Source organism: Triticum aestivum, chromosome 7D (genome assembly GCF_018294505.1).
Source record: "Triticum aestivum cultivar Chinese Spring chromosome 7D, IWGSC CS RefSeq v2.1, whole genome shotgun sequence".
In the NCBI taxonomy this organism is placed as follows: Eukaryota; Viridiplantae; Streptophyta; class Magnoliopsida; order Poales; family Poaceae; genus Triticum; species Triticum aestivum.
In genome coordinates, this window is record NC_057814.1 from 550350167 (window position 1) to 550370461 (window position 20295).

Below are 20295 nucleotides of genomic sequence, written 5' to 3' on the forward strand. Positions count from 1 at the left end.
GCACGCCTTGCCAAGTTGTCGTTGGTCAGAATTTTGCCCTTGAGGAAAAGCCAGAAGAAGAACCTGCATTTGCCCTCGACCTTGGCCTTCCACAACTTGTCGTAATTAGCAACCGGTGCAGAACCAAGAAATTGAGCGTGATATGCCGATCTGGCAGTGTATGTCGTCGAGACAGTGCGGTTCCAAGATATACTATCTTCCCTGTTCGGGTCCAGAACAAAGTGCCGCAGCTTTGTCCAAAGAAAGGTGAATTGACGAAGCTCAGGCTCAGTGGATATGCGATGCAAACCCGACAACCAGCGTTGGTCTGCGAGTCCCTGTGCCACTGAGAAATTCTTCCTGTAGCAGAGACGGAAGACGTCAGGTGCTAGTTGACAAGGCGCCTCACCATGAAGCCATCGGTCTTGCCAGAAGCGAGCCCGCGAACCATTGCCCATGGTGATATTTGTAGCAGCAGCAAACAGAGCCTCGTCATCTCGGTCACAGGGAGTGGGAGAGCCAACCCAAGGCCTGTTCTGGTCCCGCCACTCGAGCCACTTCCACCTAAGCCGCAGCGCCCTTCCAAACTGCTTCAGATCAATCACACCAAGACCCCCAAGGTATTTCGGGCGGCATACCGTGGACCAGTTGACCAGAGCAATGCCCTTGTCTGCCTCCGGCCGGGAGCGCCATAGGAAGTTCCGCCGTAGCTTGTCGATTTGCTTGATGGCCCAAGCACCAAGCTTAAAGATGGTGATTAAGTACACCGGAATGGCGGAGAGCACGAAGTTAATAAGCCGCAGACGAGCGTCCCCAGACATGAGCTTGCCGCGCCAACGTTGAAGTTTGGAAGCCAACTTGTCCAGAATAGGTTGGATGTCAGCCCTGGTGATGTTCTTATAGTGGAGAGGGAGACCAAGGTATCGACAGGGGAATTGAAGCACAGGCACGGGGAAGTGTTGTAGAAGTGATTCTAGGTTTATGTGTTCACAGGAGATGGGGTAGATGCCACTCTTACTAATGTTACAGACAAGGCCTGAAGCAATGCCAAAGCTGGAGAGGATGTGTTTTGTGAGGAGGATGTCTGCCTCGTTGGGGGCGATGAACAGAGCCGCGTCATCGGCATAAAGACTAACCCGAAGTTGGGAGGGGGGTAACTTGATCGGGGACAAGGCTCCAGAAGAGGCAGCACGCGCAAAAACCCAATGTAGTGGAGCGATGGCGAGAGTAAAGAGCATGGGTGAGAGAGGGTCACCTTGGCGTAGACCACACCGGTGGGAGAAGGGCTGGCCAAGCTCGCCATTCGCCATAACACGGGAAGACGAGGAGCTCCAAAGCAGCAAGACCATGTCGCACCACCTACTCCCAAAGCCTAGTCGTGGCATAAGCTCGAGCATGTAGGACCAGGAAACGTTGTCGAAGGCACCAGCGATGTCAAGCTTCAGAAGTAGAGCAGGATCGTTGACGGAGTGTAATTTCCGGACGGCATTCTTGACAAACAAGAAGTTGTCATGGATGCTGCGAGTCTTGAGGAAAGCGCTCTGAGAGGGAGGGATCAACACTGATAGGAACGGAGCCAGGCGGATGGACAACATCTTGCAAACAATCTTTCCGACAGAGTGCATGAGACTGATGGGGCGGAACTCCTTGATGCGAGAAGCCTCATTGGATTTGGGCAGAAGAGTAATGTGAGCAGAATTCAACATGTGCCAATGATTACCGCGAAGGTTGAAGAACTGACATATGGCCGCAGTAAGATCATGCTTAATCACCTCCCAGCAGTGCTTGAAAAAATCAGCGGTGAAACCGTCCGGCCCAGGCGCCTTACCGGAAGGTAGACCAAAAACTGCCGCTTTAATTTCCTCCTCTGTGAACGGGGCATCCAGGGAGGAAAGGTCAAGTCTGGGAAGGTCCAAGGCATCCCAATTAAGCGATTGGTTCCTTGCTCTAACTGAGCCAATGGTGACAGAGAAGTGCTTGTGAAGCTCAGCATGCTTGTCAGCTTGGGTGGTGAATTGGCCATGATCGGTCTGCAAAAGGGGAATATAATTGCGGCGGCGTCTCCCGTTGGCCTTGATGTGAAACAGCCGAGAATTAGCATCACCCGCACGAAGCCATAAGACCCTTGATCTTTGCCTGATCCTGATGCGTTGGATTGCAGCAAGGCCAAGCAATTTGCGCTTTAGATAGTGCCTTAGACCGATTTCAGCAATAGTAAGGTCTCTGTGGTCTTGAGCATGGTCCAAGCCAAGGATAATCTGTTCCGCAGCGGCTGAGAGTAGCGTAATATTACCAACTGTTTTCCTACTCCAGCAACGCAAGGAGCGCCCAAGACGCGACAATTTGTCGTGTAGGATCATCATGGTGTCCGTGTGAGTGCAAGGTTCACTCCAGGAGTTGCTCACCGCATCATCAAAACCTCTCATCTTTAACCAATAATTTTCAAAACGGAAGCCGCGGAAGCGCCGGTGGTTGATCTGTCCAGTGAGAACCATGGCACAGTGGTCAGAGACCGAGGAGGATAAGGCCCTCAGGTAGCATTGGGGGAAAAGCAGTCCCCAGTCCAAGGTGCAGAAAACATGATCAATTTTGGTCTTTGTCTGCAGCTGGCAAGAGCTCACCCAGGTGAAGCGTCGACCGTGAAGTCGCAGCTCAGAGAGTTCCATGGAGTTCAGAGCAGAAGTGAAAGCATTGATCAGTCTGCGGCTGATGGTGGCGTTGCTCTTGTCCGCAGCCTTGCAAAGGAGGTTGAAGTCTCCTAGGAGAAGCAAGGCCGGCAGCATGGTGGGGCGGATAGCCTTGATCTCATTGATGAATGCCATCTTCTCTGTGTCCCCTTGCGGCCCATAGACGGCAGTGACACTCCAAGAAGCGATAGAGGCGCGCATGACAATAGTAGCAGAGACCGTGTTGGCGGTGGTGGAGGAGCTCTGGATGTTGAAGAGGTCAGAACTGAAAGCCAAGATAATTCCTCCCCTGGTTCCGTCCGCGGGGAGGAGGCAGAAGGCATCAGTGAACAAGGGGCCAAGGAGCTCCAAAATTAGCCTTTTATCCACGGAGTCCAGTTTGGTCTCTTGGAGACAGACAATGGAGGCGCGGTTGCGAACAACCAAATCACGAACAACTTGGCGACGTGCGGGGTTACTCAGTCCCCTCACATTCCAATTGAACACAACACAATTATGATCACTCATCAGGAAACAAAGGAGCTCTGTTGAATTGAAGAGGAGCAGCTAGAAGCCTGACGAAACTGACGAAAATGGAAAATGGCAGTAGAGAAGGAGCCACCAGTAGGACGGGTTCAGAAAAAGAAGATACAGATACATAGACTGCAGCGGCAGCGATGGGGACGCTCCGCGGATGTCTGCGAGGGGCGATCATGGGGAGGGGGGCATCTCGCGGTGGGCGCGCGTGGTGAGCGAGCTCACTTGGCAGCAGCACGTTTGGCGCGCACCTTGCGGCCGGAGGAGGGTCTGCTCAGCAGAGCAGGCTTGGCCTTGGAGAGCTGGCGGGAACCGAAGAGGGCCTTGACGGCGTCGATCTCATCAGGAGAGAGCGGCTCCTTGAAAAGCTCCGTAAAGCGCTGGAGTAGCGCCTCCTCCGAGGCGGCGCCGTCTTCGTCATCGGCGATTCCCCATTTCCTGCGAAGGACGCAGCGAGCCCTTTCGATGGTGCCAAGAGCGGACGCGGGCTTGCTGGCCAAGCGTCGACTGGCGCAGCGAGGAGGGGTCGCAGGGGTGGCCGGGGTGGCGGTGGTCGGAGCCGTGGCGATGAGTGGCGGTGGGATCTCGACGAGGATAGAAGCTGCAACAGGTTCGCACGTTTCCGTGTCCGCTGCAGCAGCAGGAGATGTGGCGAGGGCGGTGATGGGCCCAAAGTCATCGGAGATGGGCCCTGAGTTGTTGGCGTGGTCGATGATGTTGTTGGGCTGCGAGAGGCCGACAACCGCGACCGCCACAGGCCCTCCCTCATCGCGGCCCAAGGGTGTGCTGCACTCCTGCGTGACAGCAGGGTTCAAAATCATGTCACCGGACACGGGCGGCAGCACTCCTGTGCCCGTCAGATGGTTGACTTGGTCATGCCGCTGGCTGCGCTGAGCCTGCTCGGCAGTGGCCACCTCCAGATTGCCAACAGGAGCAACCTGCAAGCAATCGATGCCACTGAAAGTGCCTTGGGCGTCCACCGGGTTTACTTGGCACAGAGCACGTGTGCTGCATCCAACAGGCTGCATGGCCAGAGGAGGCAGGACAGCGACATTGGTGACGGAGGGAGACGCCTCGCCGTGAACCACCGTAAGCGGGGTGGAGGCCGTCAAGTCGTGAGCATCAGCGGACGTGAGGGTTCCGTCGGAAGGAGGCGGCGTGTCATCTGCACCGTGACGGCGTCGACGATGGTCGGGGTGGAAGCCAGCGCCGGCGCTGTCGGACAGCGGTGGGCGGCTGGTGGCGTCACCGCGGCCCTGACCAGATATGGCATTGCCATGCGAGCCGCCAGCACCACCCTGGCCCCCGGGGCCGTCCGGGGAGCGATCGCGACGGCGAGGCCCTAGCCGTTGGTGCGCAGGGCGTCGGTTGACAGGGCGCCAACCGTCCTCGAAGGAGAAGGACCAAGAGAGGTCCCTCTTCCGAGGGTAGTCATCGTCGGAGTCGCCGGATGGGATGCCGCTCTGGCCGGAGTCGCTGCTGCGCCCGGAGTAGCCGTCGTGGCGCGGCGCGTAGTCCCATACCTTGTCGAGATGCAGCAGGATTGGGTAGGAGAGGAGGTTGGCCGGCCCCTCAACCGGCACAGATTGCTCGTGGATGCCGAGCTCCGGGAAATCAAATGACGGCGTGGCAGCGAGGGGACGTTCCTCCAGCGCAAGGGAGCCGCGACGAGCGATCATCTCCGGGTCCGCAGACCACACCCAGACGCAAAAGCACGCCGCGTCCTGCTCGGTGGGGTGGATGTCGTCGACGCAGTCCATAAGGCAAGACTTGCCAAAGAGGACGGCGACCGTCTCGAGCTGGCAGCCATGCTTGGGCACCCCTTCGAGGCAGACGCGAGCCGGGAAGGGGAGTGGCACCAGCTCAGCCCCGACCAAGCGAGTCCAAGGGCTGAAGGCGAGGGAGGCATAGCCGACGTGAAGAGTGTCAGGAAGGCTTATGGCGAGGTTGCGGATGACGGGATCGTTGAACAGAACGAAGAAGTCGCCGCCGTGTGCAAGCATGGTGACGGAGTAGGTGCCCGGAGCGAGGGAGAATCGCCGACCCACCTCCGCCGCGACCTGGCTAGCACGGAGGCGCGGCCTGTTCCCGATGGTGATCAACATGGCGCCATGCGCCTCATGGAAGCGCTCGGCCGACACCATGGCCGAGGTGAACGACGCGATCCCAGTGACGAACTCGGGCCGGTTGCACGCGTCGCCAGGCACCAGGTCTAGCTCCATGTCGACAGATGGTGACGGCGCAGGTCCCAAGATGGACGGCTGCGTGGACGCAACAGCGTGATGTGAGAGCAGCGGGCGTGGCGGGGGAGCAGAAGCCGGCTGGTCAGGGGGGAAACAGATACGGGAGGCCACCGGCTGCCGGAGCTGGTGGTCGGGAGGGAGAGTGAGGCGCGAGGAGGCCGGGAGGCGGGTGGAGTTGGGGTGGTCGGGAGGGAAAGTGAGGCGCGAGGAGGCCGGGAGGCGGGTGAAGTTGGGGTGCTCGGGAGACAAGCGGAGGCCAGTCGGGGGCGGACGTGCTGATTGGTGCACCGGCGAGCCTTATGGCCAGGATGCCCGCAGAGGAGGCAGGTGGGAGGCTTGGTGCAGCTCTTGACACGGTGGAGAGGGGAGAGGCAGTTGTAGCATTTTCCTTCGGCCGCCTCCTTAAGGAGAACAAGGAACTGCAAGGAAGGGGGGCTCCTGGCACACCATGAATGCCCTGACGCAGACGATTATGGCGGCCATTTGATGCGCGCTGCTCCTCCAGGAGGCGTGCGCGCCGCTCCCTACGCCACCAGCCTTTCTTCCGCTGAACGGACCAGTCGTTGGGGCAGGGCGTGTCCTGCCGCGTCGCACGTCGATCCGAGCCCATCACGCCGGAGGGGCCTGGGTCTCCGCCAGGACGCGGCCGTCCCTCTTGAATCCTGCCCGAAGAGAGTGTCGTGGTGGGGTGGACAGCGACGGCAGGTGAGGAGTAAATGCCCTTTCCCCTCACGACCGAAGCAGGGGGCGGCGCAGAGAGCAGAGCCTCCCTGAAGGATGCCCTGAGGGGCGGCGAGGCGGAGGGCGAGGACAAAGGGCTGCAGGATAGATCCAGCCCGCGCGGGCTGAGATCACGATGGGGAGGAGGAGGTGTACGACAGCGGCCGGAGTGGTCCGCCGTCGGTGTGGCAAGGAGGATGGAGCTAGGCGGAGGAGGAGCTAGGCGGAGGAGGAGCCGGGAGAGCCGGGCTCTCGTGACTTGTCTCCATCGAAATGTTCATAAAGGGTTGTTTGAAAGGAGTTTTTCAAAGGAAGACCTGGATAAAGCTGCTTACATATTGGGCATCAAGATCTATAGAGATAGATCAAGACGCCTGATGATACTTTCAAAGAACGCACACCTTGACATGTTTTTGAAAGAGTTCAAAATAGATCAGCAAAGAAGGAGTTCTTGGCAGTGTTACAAGGTGTGAATATTGAGTAAGACTCAAGACCTGACCACAGCAGAAGAGAGAGAAAGGACGAAGGTCGTCCCCTATGATTTAGACGTAGGCTCTACAGTATGCTATGTTGTGTACCGCACATGAAGTGTGCCTTGCCATGAGTTGGTCAAGGGGTACAATAGTGATCCAGGAATGGATCACATGATAGCGGTCGACCTTATCCTTAGTATCTAGTGGACTAAGGAATTTTCTCGATTATGGAGGTGAAAAGGAGTTCGTCGTAAAGGGTTACGTCAATGCGAACTTTGACACTAATCTGGATGACTCTGAGTACTAAACCGGATTCGTATAGTAGAGCAGTTATTTGAAATGGCTCCAAGTAGCGCGTGGTAGCATCCACAAGATGACATAGATATTCGTAAAGCACACACGGATCTGAAAGGTTCAGACCCATTGACTAATAACCTCTCTCACAAGCATAACATGATCAAACCAGAACTCATTGAGTGTTAATCACATAGTGATGTGAACTAGATTGTTGACTCTAGTAAACTCTTTGGATGTTGGTCACATGGTGATGTGACCTATGAGTGTTAATCACATGGTGATGTGAACTAGATTATTGACTCTAGTGCAAGTGGGAGACTGTTGGAAATATGCCCTAGAGGCAATAATAAATTGGTTATTATTATATTTCCTTGTTCATGATAATCGTTTATTATCCATGCTAGAATTGTATTGATAGGAAACTCAGATACATGTGTGGATACATAGACAACACCATGTCCCTAGTAAGCCTCTAGTTGACTAGCTCGTTGATCAATAGATGGTTACGGTTTCCTGACCATGGACATTGGATGTCGTTGATAACGGGATCACATAATTAGGAGAATGATGTGATGGACAAGACCCAATCCTAAGCCTAGCACAAGATCGTGTAGTTCGTTTGCTAAGAGCTTTTCTAATGTCAAGTATCATTTCCTTAGACCATGAGATTGTGCAACTCCCGGATACCGTAGGAATGCTTTGGGTGTACCAAACGTCACAACGTAACTGAGTGGCTATAAAGGTGCACTACAGGTATCTCCGAAAGTGTCTGTTGGGTTGGCACGAATCGAGACTGGGATTTGTCACTCCGTGTAAACGAAGAGGTATCTCTGGGCCCACTCGGTAGGACATCATCATAATGTGCACAATGTGACCAAGGAGTTGATCACGGGATGATGTGTTACGGAACGGGTAAAGAGACTTGCCGGTAACGGGATTGAACAAGGTATCGGGATACCGACGATCGAATCTCGGGCAAGTACTATACCGGTAGACAAAGGGAATTGTATACGGGATTGATTGAATCCTTGACATCGTGGTTCATCCGATGAGATCATCGTGGAACATGTGGGAGCCAACATGGGTATCCAGATCCCGCTGTTGGTTATTGGCCGGAGAACGTCTCGGTCATGTCTGCATGGTTCCCAAACCCGTAGGGTCTACACACTTAAGGTTCGATGACGCTAGGGTTATAGGGAATAGATATACGTGGTTACCGAATGTTGTTCGGAGTCCCGGATGAGATCCCAGACGTCACGAGGAGTTCCGGAATGGTCCGGAGGTAAAGATTTATATATGGGAAGTCCTGTTTTGGTCACCGGAAAAGTTTCGGGTGCTATCGGTAACGTACCGGGACCACCGGGAGGGTCCCGGGGGTCCACCAGGTGGGGCCACCGGCCCCAGAGGGCTGCGTGGGCCAAGTTTGGGAAGGGACCAGCCCCTAGGTGGGCTGGTGCGCCTCCCACAAGGGGCCCAGGGCGCAGGAAGGGGGGGAAGGGGGAAACCCTAGGCTCAGATGGACCTAGTGGTGCGCCCCCCCTCTCTCCCCCCTTGGCCGCCCCCCTAGATGGATGTAGGGCTGGCCGCACCCCTTGGGGGGGAAACCCTAGATGGGGGCGCAGCCCCTCCCCCTCCCCTATATATAGTGGGGGTTTTGGGGCTGCCAAAGACACGAGACTTCCTCTCTCTTTGGCGCAGCCCTACCCCTCTCCATCCTCGTCTCTCGCAGTGCTTGGCGAAGCCCTGCTGGAGTGCCACGCTCCTCCATCACCACCATGCCGTTGTGCTGCTGCTGGACGGAGTCTTCCCCAACCTCTCCCTCTCTCCTTGCTGGATCAAGGCGTGGGAGACGTCACTGGGCTGCACGTGTGTTGAACGCGGAGGCGTCGTGGTTCGGCGCTTAGATCGGAACCAATCGTGATCTGAATCGCTACGAGTACGACTCCTTCATCCGCGTTCTTGCAACGCTTCCGCTTAGCGATCTACAATGGTATGTAGATGCACTCCCCTTCCCTCGTTGCTAGATTACTCCATAGATTGATCTTGGTGATGCGTAGAAAATTTTGAATTTCTGCTACGTTCCCCTACAAGGCAGGCCTGATTAACGGCGAGGTCTTAGGGCAGGAACCAGCTAGGGTGGAGCGGATAGGCACGAGTAGTTAGCCTAAAGGGAGTAGCGGGTATGTCGGATAAAATCAATAAACTGAATGTTGTATTGGTGGATTGGGGCTCCCCACCCCCTCTTCTTCTTTAATGAATGATACGCACACTCGTGCGTATTCGAGAAAAAAAGGCCAAAATTCGGCCATCTCAGCCTAGGGCGAACAATTTCACAAACCGAAAATCAGAACCTTTCCGGGAACAGCTTGCGCAGCCGGCTGCCGCTTCGGCGGGTTAGCAGCCTCTGTCCCACGGCGGCGAGCGGCGTGGATATCATGCACGTGCTGTCGAGCACGGGGAAGATTCTCTGGAGCTGGTCGGTCGCGCTATCACCAGGGAACAGCGGCTCGCCGGCGAGCAGCTCCGCCATGACGTAGCCGAGCGATCAGGCATCTACGAGCTCATCGTAGTCCGGCTTCCCCAGGAGCATCTCGGGGGCCATGTACCAGAGCGTGCCGGCCTGGCCGCGCGGCGTCGTGGCGGTCACCATGGAAATAGCCAGCCCGAGATCACATATCTTCACCACGCCCTTGCCGCCGACGAGGATGTTCCCGGGCTTGATGTCCCTATGGACGATGCCTCGCTCGTACATTCTCCCGGCGCCGCCCAGTATCTGCCGCAGGACGTGGCGGTTCTCCTCGTCCGAGAACGGCCCGCCGATCACGCAGAACGCGGCTGAGGCTCGGGACGACGTGCTCCAGGACGAGAGTGCACTGCCCGGCGCGGGGGTCCCGTGCGATGCCATGCAAGCCGACGACGGCGGGGTGGCCGCGGCACGCCGCGAGGTAGCACGCCTCACGCAGTATGTCGCGGTGGAGTGCGTGGGCACAGCGCCTCCTCTTGCCGCTTCCGTCATCGGGCGAGCGGATGAAGCATTTCAGGACGACGTACGCGCCGGTGACGCGGTGGCGCGCCTTGACAATGACGCCGAAGCTGCCCTTGCCGAGCACGCGCGTCAGCTCGTAGTCCTCAATGCTCCTGATGCGCCGTCTCTTGCGGGAGCCGGCAGCGTGGTCGTCGAACATGGCGTCAATGGTGATAGGGACGATCTAGCATCTCAATTACTTAGCAACAATCTCGAATGAGTGTGAATTTAGGTGACGATTACAACTCTATTGCAAGGTACAACTAGGGTTCATGCGAGATGGGGAAAGGGGAAAGTAGTTGCGCCGCCGATGCCTGATCCTCTAGATGCCTTCCCCTCCCCAGCGATGTGGTTAAGTAGTGGATGCCAGCAGTTGGGCCGCAGTGACCCAGTCCGGCCCGCTGACTCTTGGGTTGGCCTTGAGTGGCCGCTTGGGCCGTGTGTCGCTAGGCACCTGAGCCCCGGCAGGTGGCCCCGCCTTGTCAGGGACGCTGACATCCCCCTCTTCTTGACGTGCGGCTTGCCCCCAAGCCGCCGCGTGAGGAAAACGAGCGTGAATCGCCTCCTTGTCCTCCTAGGTGATGCCGGTGGCTCCTGACCAGCGCACTTGAACTTGCTCGATGACGGAGCCGCGATGAGCGCGCCAGCGGGATTGCAGCACTTCCATAGGAACAACAAGATCATCAACATTCATAGGCAGAGTAGTCCCGACTAGTGTACCTGAGTGCAGGGCTCGCCGGAGTTGCGAGACATGAAACACCGGGTGCACCGATGCGGTTGCTGGCAACTTGAGTTCATACGTCACCTCGTTGATCTTCTTGATGATAGGAAACGGTCCAAAGAACTTGAAAGAGAGCTTGTGATTTGCCCGTGGAGCAACGGAAGTTTGAATGTATGGTTGCAGCTTAAGGAACACCTGATCGCCCACTTGGAATTCTCGGAACGATCTCTTTTTGTCTGCCTGAGACTTCATGCATTGGCGTGCCCTGTTGAGGTGTTGCTGTACCAGGTCTTGCACCACTCGGCGTTCTTCTAGCCATGCTTGGAGAGAAGGTACCGACGTACTGGGTGGAGTGGTGATGCCCCAATGCCGAGGTTCATGGCCATACAACGCCTTGAAAGGTGACATCCCAATTGCCGAGTGTGGTGCGGCATTGTACCAAAATTGTGCCAGGGCGATCCAGAGACTCCAGCGGTGAGGGCAAGCTTGAGTGAAACAGCGGAGGAATGTTTCTAAGCATTGGTTTACCCGTTCTGTTTGGCCGTCTGTCTGGGGGTGATTGGCCGTGCTCATCCGCAGCTCTGTGCATGCATATCGGAACAGCTCACGCCATAAGTGGCTGGTGAACACTGGATCCCTGTCCGAGACGATGGCCCCTGGAAACCCATGTAGCTTGTAGATCTGAGACATATAGACTTGTGCCACTTTAGCTGCTGTGTAGGGGTGGGCGATAGGAACAAAGTGAGAAAAACGTGTTCTCTTATCCACCAGCACAAGAATGCAGTTGAACTTCCCGGATTGTGGTAGGCCATCGATAAAGTCCATGGTGATAAGGTCCCACGGGTGTTGAGGAATTGGGAGTGGTAACAAAAGACCTGGAAATGCAACACGGTCTGGTTTGGCTTGTTGGCAAACTTGGCAGCATGCGACATAGTGCTTTATATGGGCCTTCATCTTAGGCCATGCAAACAGGCGGCGGATGCGCTTGTATGTCACGGGGAATCCCGAGTGACCGCCCAAAGCACTGTCATGGAAAGCCGCCATGATTCGTTGTTGTAGTGCTATGGATCCCCCGAGCCAAATCCGGTCACGAAAGCGCAAGATCCCTTGCTGGAGTGAGAACCTCTTCTTGGGATCATCCCGAACAGCCAACTGTTCCAACAGAGACTGAGCTTGAGGATTCGAATGGTAGTTGGTGATGACGTCGTCGAGCCATGCGGGCTGACAAGAAGTGACAGCGGCCAACATCTCCTTTGGTTCTGTTCGTGACAGTGCGTCGGCCGTGGAGTTTTCCACCCCTTTTTTGTACTTGATGCACTAACGTAAGCCCAAGAGTTTTGTGAAGGCCTTCTGCTGCCAAGGCGTAGTCAAACGTTGTTCCTCTAGGTGGACTAGGCTGCGCTGATCTGTGAAGATAACAAACTCGGCATGTTGCAGGTATGGGCGCCATTGATCAACAGCAACAATGATAGCTATGTATTCTTTTTTGTAAGTTGACAACCCTTGATATCGCGGGCAGAGCGCCTTGCTCATGAAGGCAATTGGGTGACCCCCTTGTTGGAGGACTGCGCCGACCCCCTTGTCACTGGCGTCTGTCTCGACCATGAACTGTTTGGAGAAGTCCGGAAGTGCCAAAACTGGAGTTGTGATCAGGTGTTGCTTCAGGGTCTAGAATGTTGTTTCTGTGATCGACGTCCAGATGATTTGCATACTTGGTGGAGATACTTGTTGCTATTACCATGCTTTCCTTGTGCCTCATGCTATTGTTGATTCTTGTGTTGGGAGAGTCATGATGTTCCGTTGCTATTTACCTAGGACTTCTTGCCAATACAATGATGATACTTTCCTCATATCTTGCTTTCACTCTTGTGATATATCTTGTGCATTATTCATGACCACCATTTGCTCACATGACATGATTGTCATGATTACCTCTAGTACGTTGCATCTTCGCACTACTAGCTTGCATGACTTGATTCATATGATTGATTGCTTTGTCGCATCACCCATGTTCCATTATTACTCGCTTTCTTGGGTTGATGACATATATGTTCATGCCTCTCACATGATATATCTTGATCATTGTCTCTTGTCTCCATTAGTTGCATATCTCATATCACCTTGTATTGAGTGCCACCTTGCTATGCGTATTGATTGTGAAGACTTGGACATATTACTTGTGAAGCATGCTTGCTTACTTGAGCCTATTGTCTTTGGTTGTAGTTGCATCATATGCTTTCATACCATGCCCCATCTTGTTCTTTCTTATGATAAGCATGATGAGAACACTTGTTGGGTATCTCAACACTCGAATGATAGGTGCTACATTTGCACTAACCTCATTTGTTTTTCCGAGTGTTTGTCATGTTCTTTCATTTTGAAGGATTCACAAGGCGGTACCGTCATGAGACATATTGGTTATGTGAAGGCATACAAGATGCACAACTCCAACATCTTTGAGAAACTCCTAAAGGTGACCCCATTCCTTTTGAGCCATCCTCAAATACGCATATTGGATGGGTCATTCTTTCATTGTTGTTTCTTTCTTGTTGTCTACATGATACATCTCGTGAACGGAGGAGCGACATTGGAGATGGACCCTATGGACCTTCAAGTTGAGAAGTGCTCGGACTTAGTGGATGCACCACCGGACAAACACTTCTACCACGACATCGAGCTATGGTATAACACCACCCATGACAAATTTGCATCTTATGCATGGATTGACTCACATTATGATTGCCTTGTTGCATCTTGCATTACCTTGTCTTCCATGATATATGAGCTTGTGAACTTCCTTAGCAAATTTGTTGTGATCTTTCTTGATGGCATATTCATACATCATGATCATATTGCCTACCATCAATTGCATGATAACATAATCATATTGAGCATCCATTGCCATATTCATGCTATTGATAAACCGTCTCACTATGACATCATTTTGCACCGTGGTTGCATTGATCACATTCACAATACATTTGTGTGCACAATGAATGCTTTTGCTCCCATGAACGCTTTGCATGTCATTCTATATCATCTTGATAAGCTTCATGCGCTTTGCCATGAACAATCTTGCCGCACGGACTCATTCTTACATGATGGACACCTTGTGTGCGCTAACCATTGTATTTCCAAGTGTCGTTTGTGTTTGCTCTTTTTGCATGTGTACCACTCCGGAGACACCTTGGAGTACTTGGATTGTGCCATGTCTTCCACTTCGTCCAACTACAAGTCCGTCCACGACAACCGTTTCCATGGTGATGAGGTTTTCGATCCGAGGTCGGATCTTTCCCAAGGGAGGGGAGATGATGCAGAGCATCCTACGATCATCCCCATGTACACTCGAGCCTACGCCATTGGACCTAAGGTGAACTCGCTCCTTTTCGAATCTTCCATTTCCGCATGTAAGACGTGGATGCTACTTCAAGCGCGGACCTTGTGCATACTCAGGTACACCCGAGGAGACCATGGAGAGCCCAAGGACCAAGGCCAAGTGTGCGCGGGAGTGAAGGAAGGAGAAGGAAGAAGAGCCAGCTGCCACAGCAGTCGGACATCCGGACATGTCCCGGACATCCGGCCCCTGCCCCGGAAATCCAGCATCGGCTATCCAAAGAGCACCAGAGTCGGCCAAGTCAGCCCGGACATCCGGCCCCCAGGCCCGTCGTGAGCCGCCGGACATCCGGCCCAGCTCCCGGAAATCCGGCGCCCCATCACAGAAGGTGGACCCTGCCGGCCCAGACATCCGGCCCCAGCGCCCGACATCCGGCGTCTCGGGAAGGCCCGGACATCCGGCCCCCCTGCCTGCGTGCAGCGCATCTGGGCCGAGGCCCATGTACCCCTTCGTCCCTTAGACTATATATACTCCCCCACCTCCTCCTAGTTAGGGTTAGCATTGGTTTAGCTCATATGTGAGGTAGAGCATTGCTCATCCATACGGATCTGCTCCACGAGAGAGACCGTGGCCCCTCTACGGACACGATCCACGTTGGATTCAAGACCCCCTCTTGGGTGGCCCCATCAAGAGCTCCTCACGAAGAAGAACCGGTTACCCTTTGTATCGTCCTTTGTTGGATTTGGATCTTGTATCTCCTCTTGTGTTCCGAGGATCTAGCATATGTGTGACTATATCTTGTTGGTTTTGAGAGTTCCTCTTGTGTTTTCCCTCGTTTTCCCCTCGTGTTCTTAGTTGGGATCCGCTCCTTTCGTGAAAGATCGGCTGTATAGGGTTCCACCCTACATCACAAACGGAAGCGGTGCCCGTGAAATTGAGGGCGGCCATGGGTACCCAGAAAGTGGCATGGATTCCAAACATGGAGAAATACTGCCCACACAAGGTCTTCCACAAATTCGGGTTGTCCCCTGTGAATTGTGGAAACGCAATGGAGGGATGGGCTTGGCCAAGTCCAGCCAGCATCTGACTTGCATGAGCGAAAGGAGACAGAGCTGAAGGAGACAGGAGAGAATCGGACTGACCGCTGGCCGGCGGCGGCGGCGGTGTCTAGAACGACACCGTCGGCGGCCCCCATGGTAGGTTGAAGACGCCGTGGCCATGAAGCCCTGGATGTGGTGTCGCCGCGCCATTCACGGGTCCGATGTGGACGTCGTGCGTCGCAGGCAGAGGTTGTGGCGGCTCGCGCGCGGCCAGATCCGCGCCACCGTCCTTGGGCGGCGGCCTTTGCGCCAGCTGCAGCGCGGTCATCGCGTCGCTGAGAGTCGCGACACGGCGCTCCAGATCAGGACGCCACGTGAGGAGTTCGTCGATCTTGGTCGACGTGACCTGCTGGGCCTTGGTCTGGGCGTCGATCTTGGCCTCCAGGTTGGCCTCCAGCTTGGTGAGGAAGGCGGAAACGTCGGGATCCATCGCTTCCAAGTGCGTGCGAGCTTGGCGCGGGCTTCTGGTCTCGACGAGTTTCGCCAGAGCGAGCGGAGAGGGAGGTGGGTGGTCTCTGATACCAAATGATAGGGACGATCTAGCCTCTCAATTACTTAGCAACAATCTCGAATGAGTGTGAATTTAGGTGGCGATTACAACTCTATTGCAAGGTACAGCTAGGGTTCATGCGAGATGGGGAAAGGGGAAAGTAGTTGCGCCGCCGGTGCCTGATCCTCTGGATGCCTTCCCCTCCCCAGCGATGCGGTTAAGTAGTACTCCCTCCGTCCGGGAAAAGTTGTCCACGGTGTAGTTTTATTGTGATTTTTGCAAAAAAGCCCTTAGGATTTTAAATCTCCCGCTAATTACCCCTTTGCTTCTTCCTCCTCCGGACGCCCGCGGCAGGAACAAGCCCAGCGCGCCGTCGACAGCCACCGTAGAGCCCAGCGCGCTGCCGCCAACCTGCGTCGCCGCTGCGCCACCGCCCACCTGCGCCGCTGCTGCCAATCTGCGGCGCCCCTGCCCACCTGCGCCGCCCGCACGAAGGCGAGCTGCGCCGCCGCCCACACGGAGGCGACTGCTCCTCCGCGGCGACCAACTGGACGTGCGCCTCCTCCACGGCTGAAGGCACCTCCCTCGTCGCCCTGCTCGCGTCCCTAGCCGGTGCGGCCCGCACCCTCATCCTCTGCCCACTTCCTCGTGCCCACGACCGCCAGTGCGGGATTTGGGCAAGTCGCCGGCCGCCGCTTCCTTCTGATGCCGCCGCGATTCCCTCCAGCCTCTGACGCTGCTGCTGTTGGGCGACGCCAACGCCCCCCGATCGAGTCCTCGCCGTCTAATGCTTCTGCTCCTACTCGCCGTCTGATGCTGCTGCTCCTCCTCGCCGTCTGACCTCTCTGCCCCGCGTCTGCTGTTGAAAAGGTGAATTTGTAGTAGAAATGGAAGTAGATATGTGAAGTGGAAATTTAATTGGGCAGTGCTACACCTTCACAATAGTGTGCAACATCCACATTCGCCTGAAAGGGAGAGGGAAGGTTAAAAAGTTCAGGTTCTGTTAACTGAACATGTTCAGGTTCAGGTTCTGTTAACTGAAAAAGTTTAGATTCAGAAACATTGTTGGACTGATAGGAAGTTTGTTGAACAGAGAAATCTATACCTGTAATTTCTACTGTTATGCCTTTGTTACTCCAGTCAAAATTTTCCTGTCAAAATTTTCAGTCAAGCACAACTGATCATGTAACTTGAGAAGATTACTCCAGATTTTGGAACTAATCAATTACTCCAGATTCTGTCAATTACTTGTGTCAATTAATCATGTCAATGAATAATTACTCGAGTAGGTAGGACATGGGTATAGGCAAGTTATAAAATTGCAGTTGTGTCAATTACTTGAAGCAATACGTAGTTAAACTGAGATAGCTCACAGTATTTGTCTGCAACCTATGCCATGTCCTTGTCAGGTAGACTGCTCTTCTGTCCCTCCTTTGGAATGTGAAGTCCACTGGAAATGAGCACAAGTCAGGTCCGTCAAACTAAGATTAGTCGAAAGCAACAGAAGAGCACTAACCAACCAAAGTTCCACTAGAATTAGGCTACTAGAGAGGAAATAAACAAGTGTGCACCATTTGTCCAATTGCAAACATGCCTAAAGTTTCCAATTGCAAACTAGGATTATTTGAATCATTTGAATTTATTTGATTTATTTGGATTTATACACCATTTGTCCAATTGCAAACATGCCTAAAGTTTCCAATTGTCCAATTTCAGTCATTCATTTTAGTCCAATTTTGTCTTCTTATTTCTAGCACACTGACACAGAAGATTTTTGCTCTGATTCACTTTTAGTCTAAAAAAAGACATGGCACACTAGAGAAAAAAGAAGAAGAAAAAAGAAATCATGCCTTGCTGAAGAAAAAAGAAAAAAGAAATGTTACAATGTTGTCACAGTAATTACTTGATCAAAATAATTATGTCCTTAACTGAATAAACTTGATTTAGTTAACTGAATAAACTTGATTTAAGTATATTCTTACAGAAACTTTGCCTACTTTTGTGTACTAAGGAACTGAAAACATGATCCTCCTCCTACATTATGTATATCCATCCATTTTCTTTTGGCCACAACAAGAAAGATCTCCTTTCATCTTTTGTACTCTTGGTATGATTTTCTAGACATAGCCCTAAAATCTCTAAACACTCTTCTGACAAGCAATACTTCTAAAACTATGCATAAAAGATTAAAAAAAAACATAAATTGGAAAACAAGCAATACTTCTAAAACCAGTTGCAAGCAAATGTACAGTAAAATAAAATGATCCCATAGTGTACTTAATTCAGAACACATGGAAGAAACTTGACTAAATGTCCAGATTTTGGAAAAAAAATCCAAGTTAACTAAATGACTGATTCAATTTCAGGCAACTTGGAGAAGAGATCGTTTGATCATTGACTGTACTTAATTCAGAACACATGGAAGAAACTTGTTAGAAACTGAAACGGTTAATATTGAGAATTAAGTTACTCTAAATGGAGTACCAAATTTTGAGAACAAGCCATCTGAAAAGAGCACTAGCTAAGATCTAATCCTTATGTCCAGTTAACCACTAATTTACTGTAACCAATGTTCAGAGACAAATCAGACTTGACAGTAAAGATCAAAATTTCAGACTTGACAGTAAATATAGTGGAAACTGAAGATTATTTAGGAACACACTTGTTCCTAAACTTGATGTTGATTTAGCAACACAGTCTTTAGTGAGAGTATAAAAAATAACTACTCCATCTACTTAAGTGATTCTACAGTAAACCAGAACAAGTTGATTGCAAACTTGACACATAAATAAAATTTGACATCAATGAAATTTAGACTATGAATGCCTGCCCATGACATCTGCATGGTTCTCTACACCACACACCATCAACACTGCTAGCTACTCCTACTCGATCGTCCCAGCTTTTGCCACGGACAGCAAGAACCTAACACGTTCTCCACCTAGCAGCTAGCTAGGATGGCCATGAATCCTCTCTCCCAGGAGCGCCCCAATGCATGGCCATGGGGGTTGGCCATGTACACGAACCTGGACTACTGATTTGAACTCTTAACACTACTGAAAACAAAATTCAGTGAACATACACTCCAGAAAATTCAGCCAGAAAATTCAGTGACTGCAGAACATACACTCCAGAAAATTTTCAGTGATCTTGTACTCAATTTTACAGTGAACTTGCTAAAGAAGCTCCCAAGCTTCAAGATAGACTAAATTTGGCAGCTAATGTACTCAAAAGAAGCATTTTGGAGTACAAGAAGGGGAAAGCGGGAGGCAAGAAGAGGGGGGAGCCGCACCTTGGCAAGAGGGGGGCGAGGGGACTGGGTTGGGCCATGGGCAGACGGAGGCGGGGGCGAGTGCCTTGGACCAGTCGGGGAGTTGGCGGCGCTTGCCGGACTCGGCGGCGTACGCGACCTCGATGGCCTGGAGCTCCGCCTCGGCCTCGGCGTCTCGGCGACCCACACAGCGGCGTGCGCTTGGAGAATACTGGGTTCGTGGTCGACGGCGTCCAGCCAGTGAGGAGGTGGTCGACGACGCGCAGGGGAAGCTCCGGCTCGCCGCCCTCGGGGAAGGACGCCGTCGGATGGCAGATCGAAAAAAAATCAAGCCTTCCTCGCTGTGATTCGCCATGGGGGACGATGAGAGGAACGAGGAGGGGAAAGCAACGCGGCGGTGGCGTGGGGAGAGGGAGCTCCAGCGACGCGCGGGAGAGCTGTGCGGGGGAGCAGAGGAGGTGAGCTCTGGTGCGGGGGAGCTCCGGCGAGGGGGAGACGAGCAAGGGAGCTCTGGCTCTGGCGCGGGGAGTGTGTTGTTTGTCGGAGGAAAGGGGAGGTGGTTTTCGCAAAATGTCGCCGGAGACAACTTTTCCCGGGCGGAGGGGGTAGATGCCAGCAGTTGAGCCGCAGTGACCCAGTCCGGCCCGCTGACTCTTGGGTTGGCCTTGCGTGGCCGCTTGGGCCGTGCGTCGCTGGGCACCTGAGCCCTGGCAGGTGGCCCCGCCTTGTCAGGAACGCTGACAAATGGCGGCTTCGGCAGCGGCGACTCGCGAGACGGTGGCCATGGGGTTCGCGCCCCCGCTGCTGGTGCGTGCCGGTGGCCATGGGGTGGCCGTGAATGTACAGGGCAAGTTTTCGTGGCGCGCGAGCAACGCGTGGAGCGCGTTTGCCGCTGCTCGATCGGATTCCGGTCACCTGGAGTGAAACGCGCTTCCGAATTCGATCGGGAGCACCGACTGGAGTACGGTCACCGCCTCGCCGGGAGATATAAGCTGCATTGGGGGCCTCGTGGTAGGCGATCGCCTTCTTCCTTCCCAATTTCCCCATCCAATCCTCCCCACCCCCCCATCCAATCCAAGATCGATCACCGGAGCTCGAGGAAAAGCCGCCGCCATGGCCGCGCAGATGCTCCGTCGGTGGAGTAGCTTCTACGGCGCCTTCGACTCCGTGGACGCCGCCATCGAGGCCGCCGACCCAGACCAATTTTCCCGCCACGTGTTCCAGCGCGCGAGGGGGGACCTGCTGGTAGGGCTCTGCAACGCCGACGACGACGGCCAGGCGGAGCGTATCTGCGGGATTCTCGACGACCTCATGGCAGAGTCTCTCGAGACGCTCAGGGTGGTTCCATCAACGCCAGAGGTGCCCATCTCCACGGAACTCGCCGAGTCTGTGCGCGCGCTGCGGGAGCACGACTCGGAGCGCGTCCGCCTCCTCGCGCG

At 53.8% G+C, this 20295-nt stretch overlaps 1 protein-coding gene across 1 annotated transcript; it reads right to left on the reverse strand.

Moving 5' to 3' along the window:
• Nucleotides 1-16294: 16294 nt before the first annotated feature.
• On the reverse strand, nucleotides 16295-19028 carry LOC123169170 (uncharacterized; the record flags this gene model as incomplete). The annotated part of the gene is given in 4 exon segments (XM_044587020.1): nucleotides 16295-16550; nucleotides 16691-16736; nucleotides 16959-17035; nucleotides 18878-19028. Coding segments are annotated over 4 exon segments (303 nt in total), but the record flags the coding sequence as incomplete, so codon positions are not given.
• Between the last annotated feature and the right edge of the window lie 1267 nt (nucleotides 19029-20295).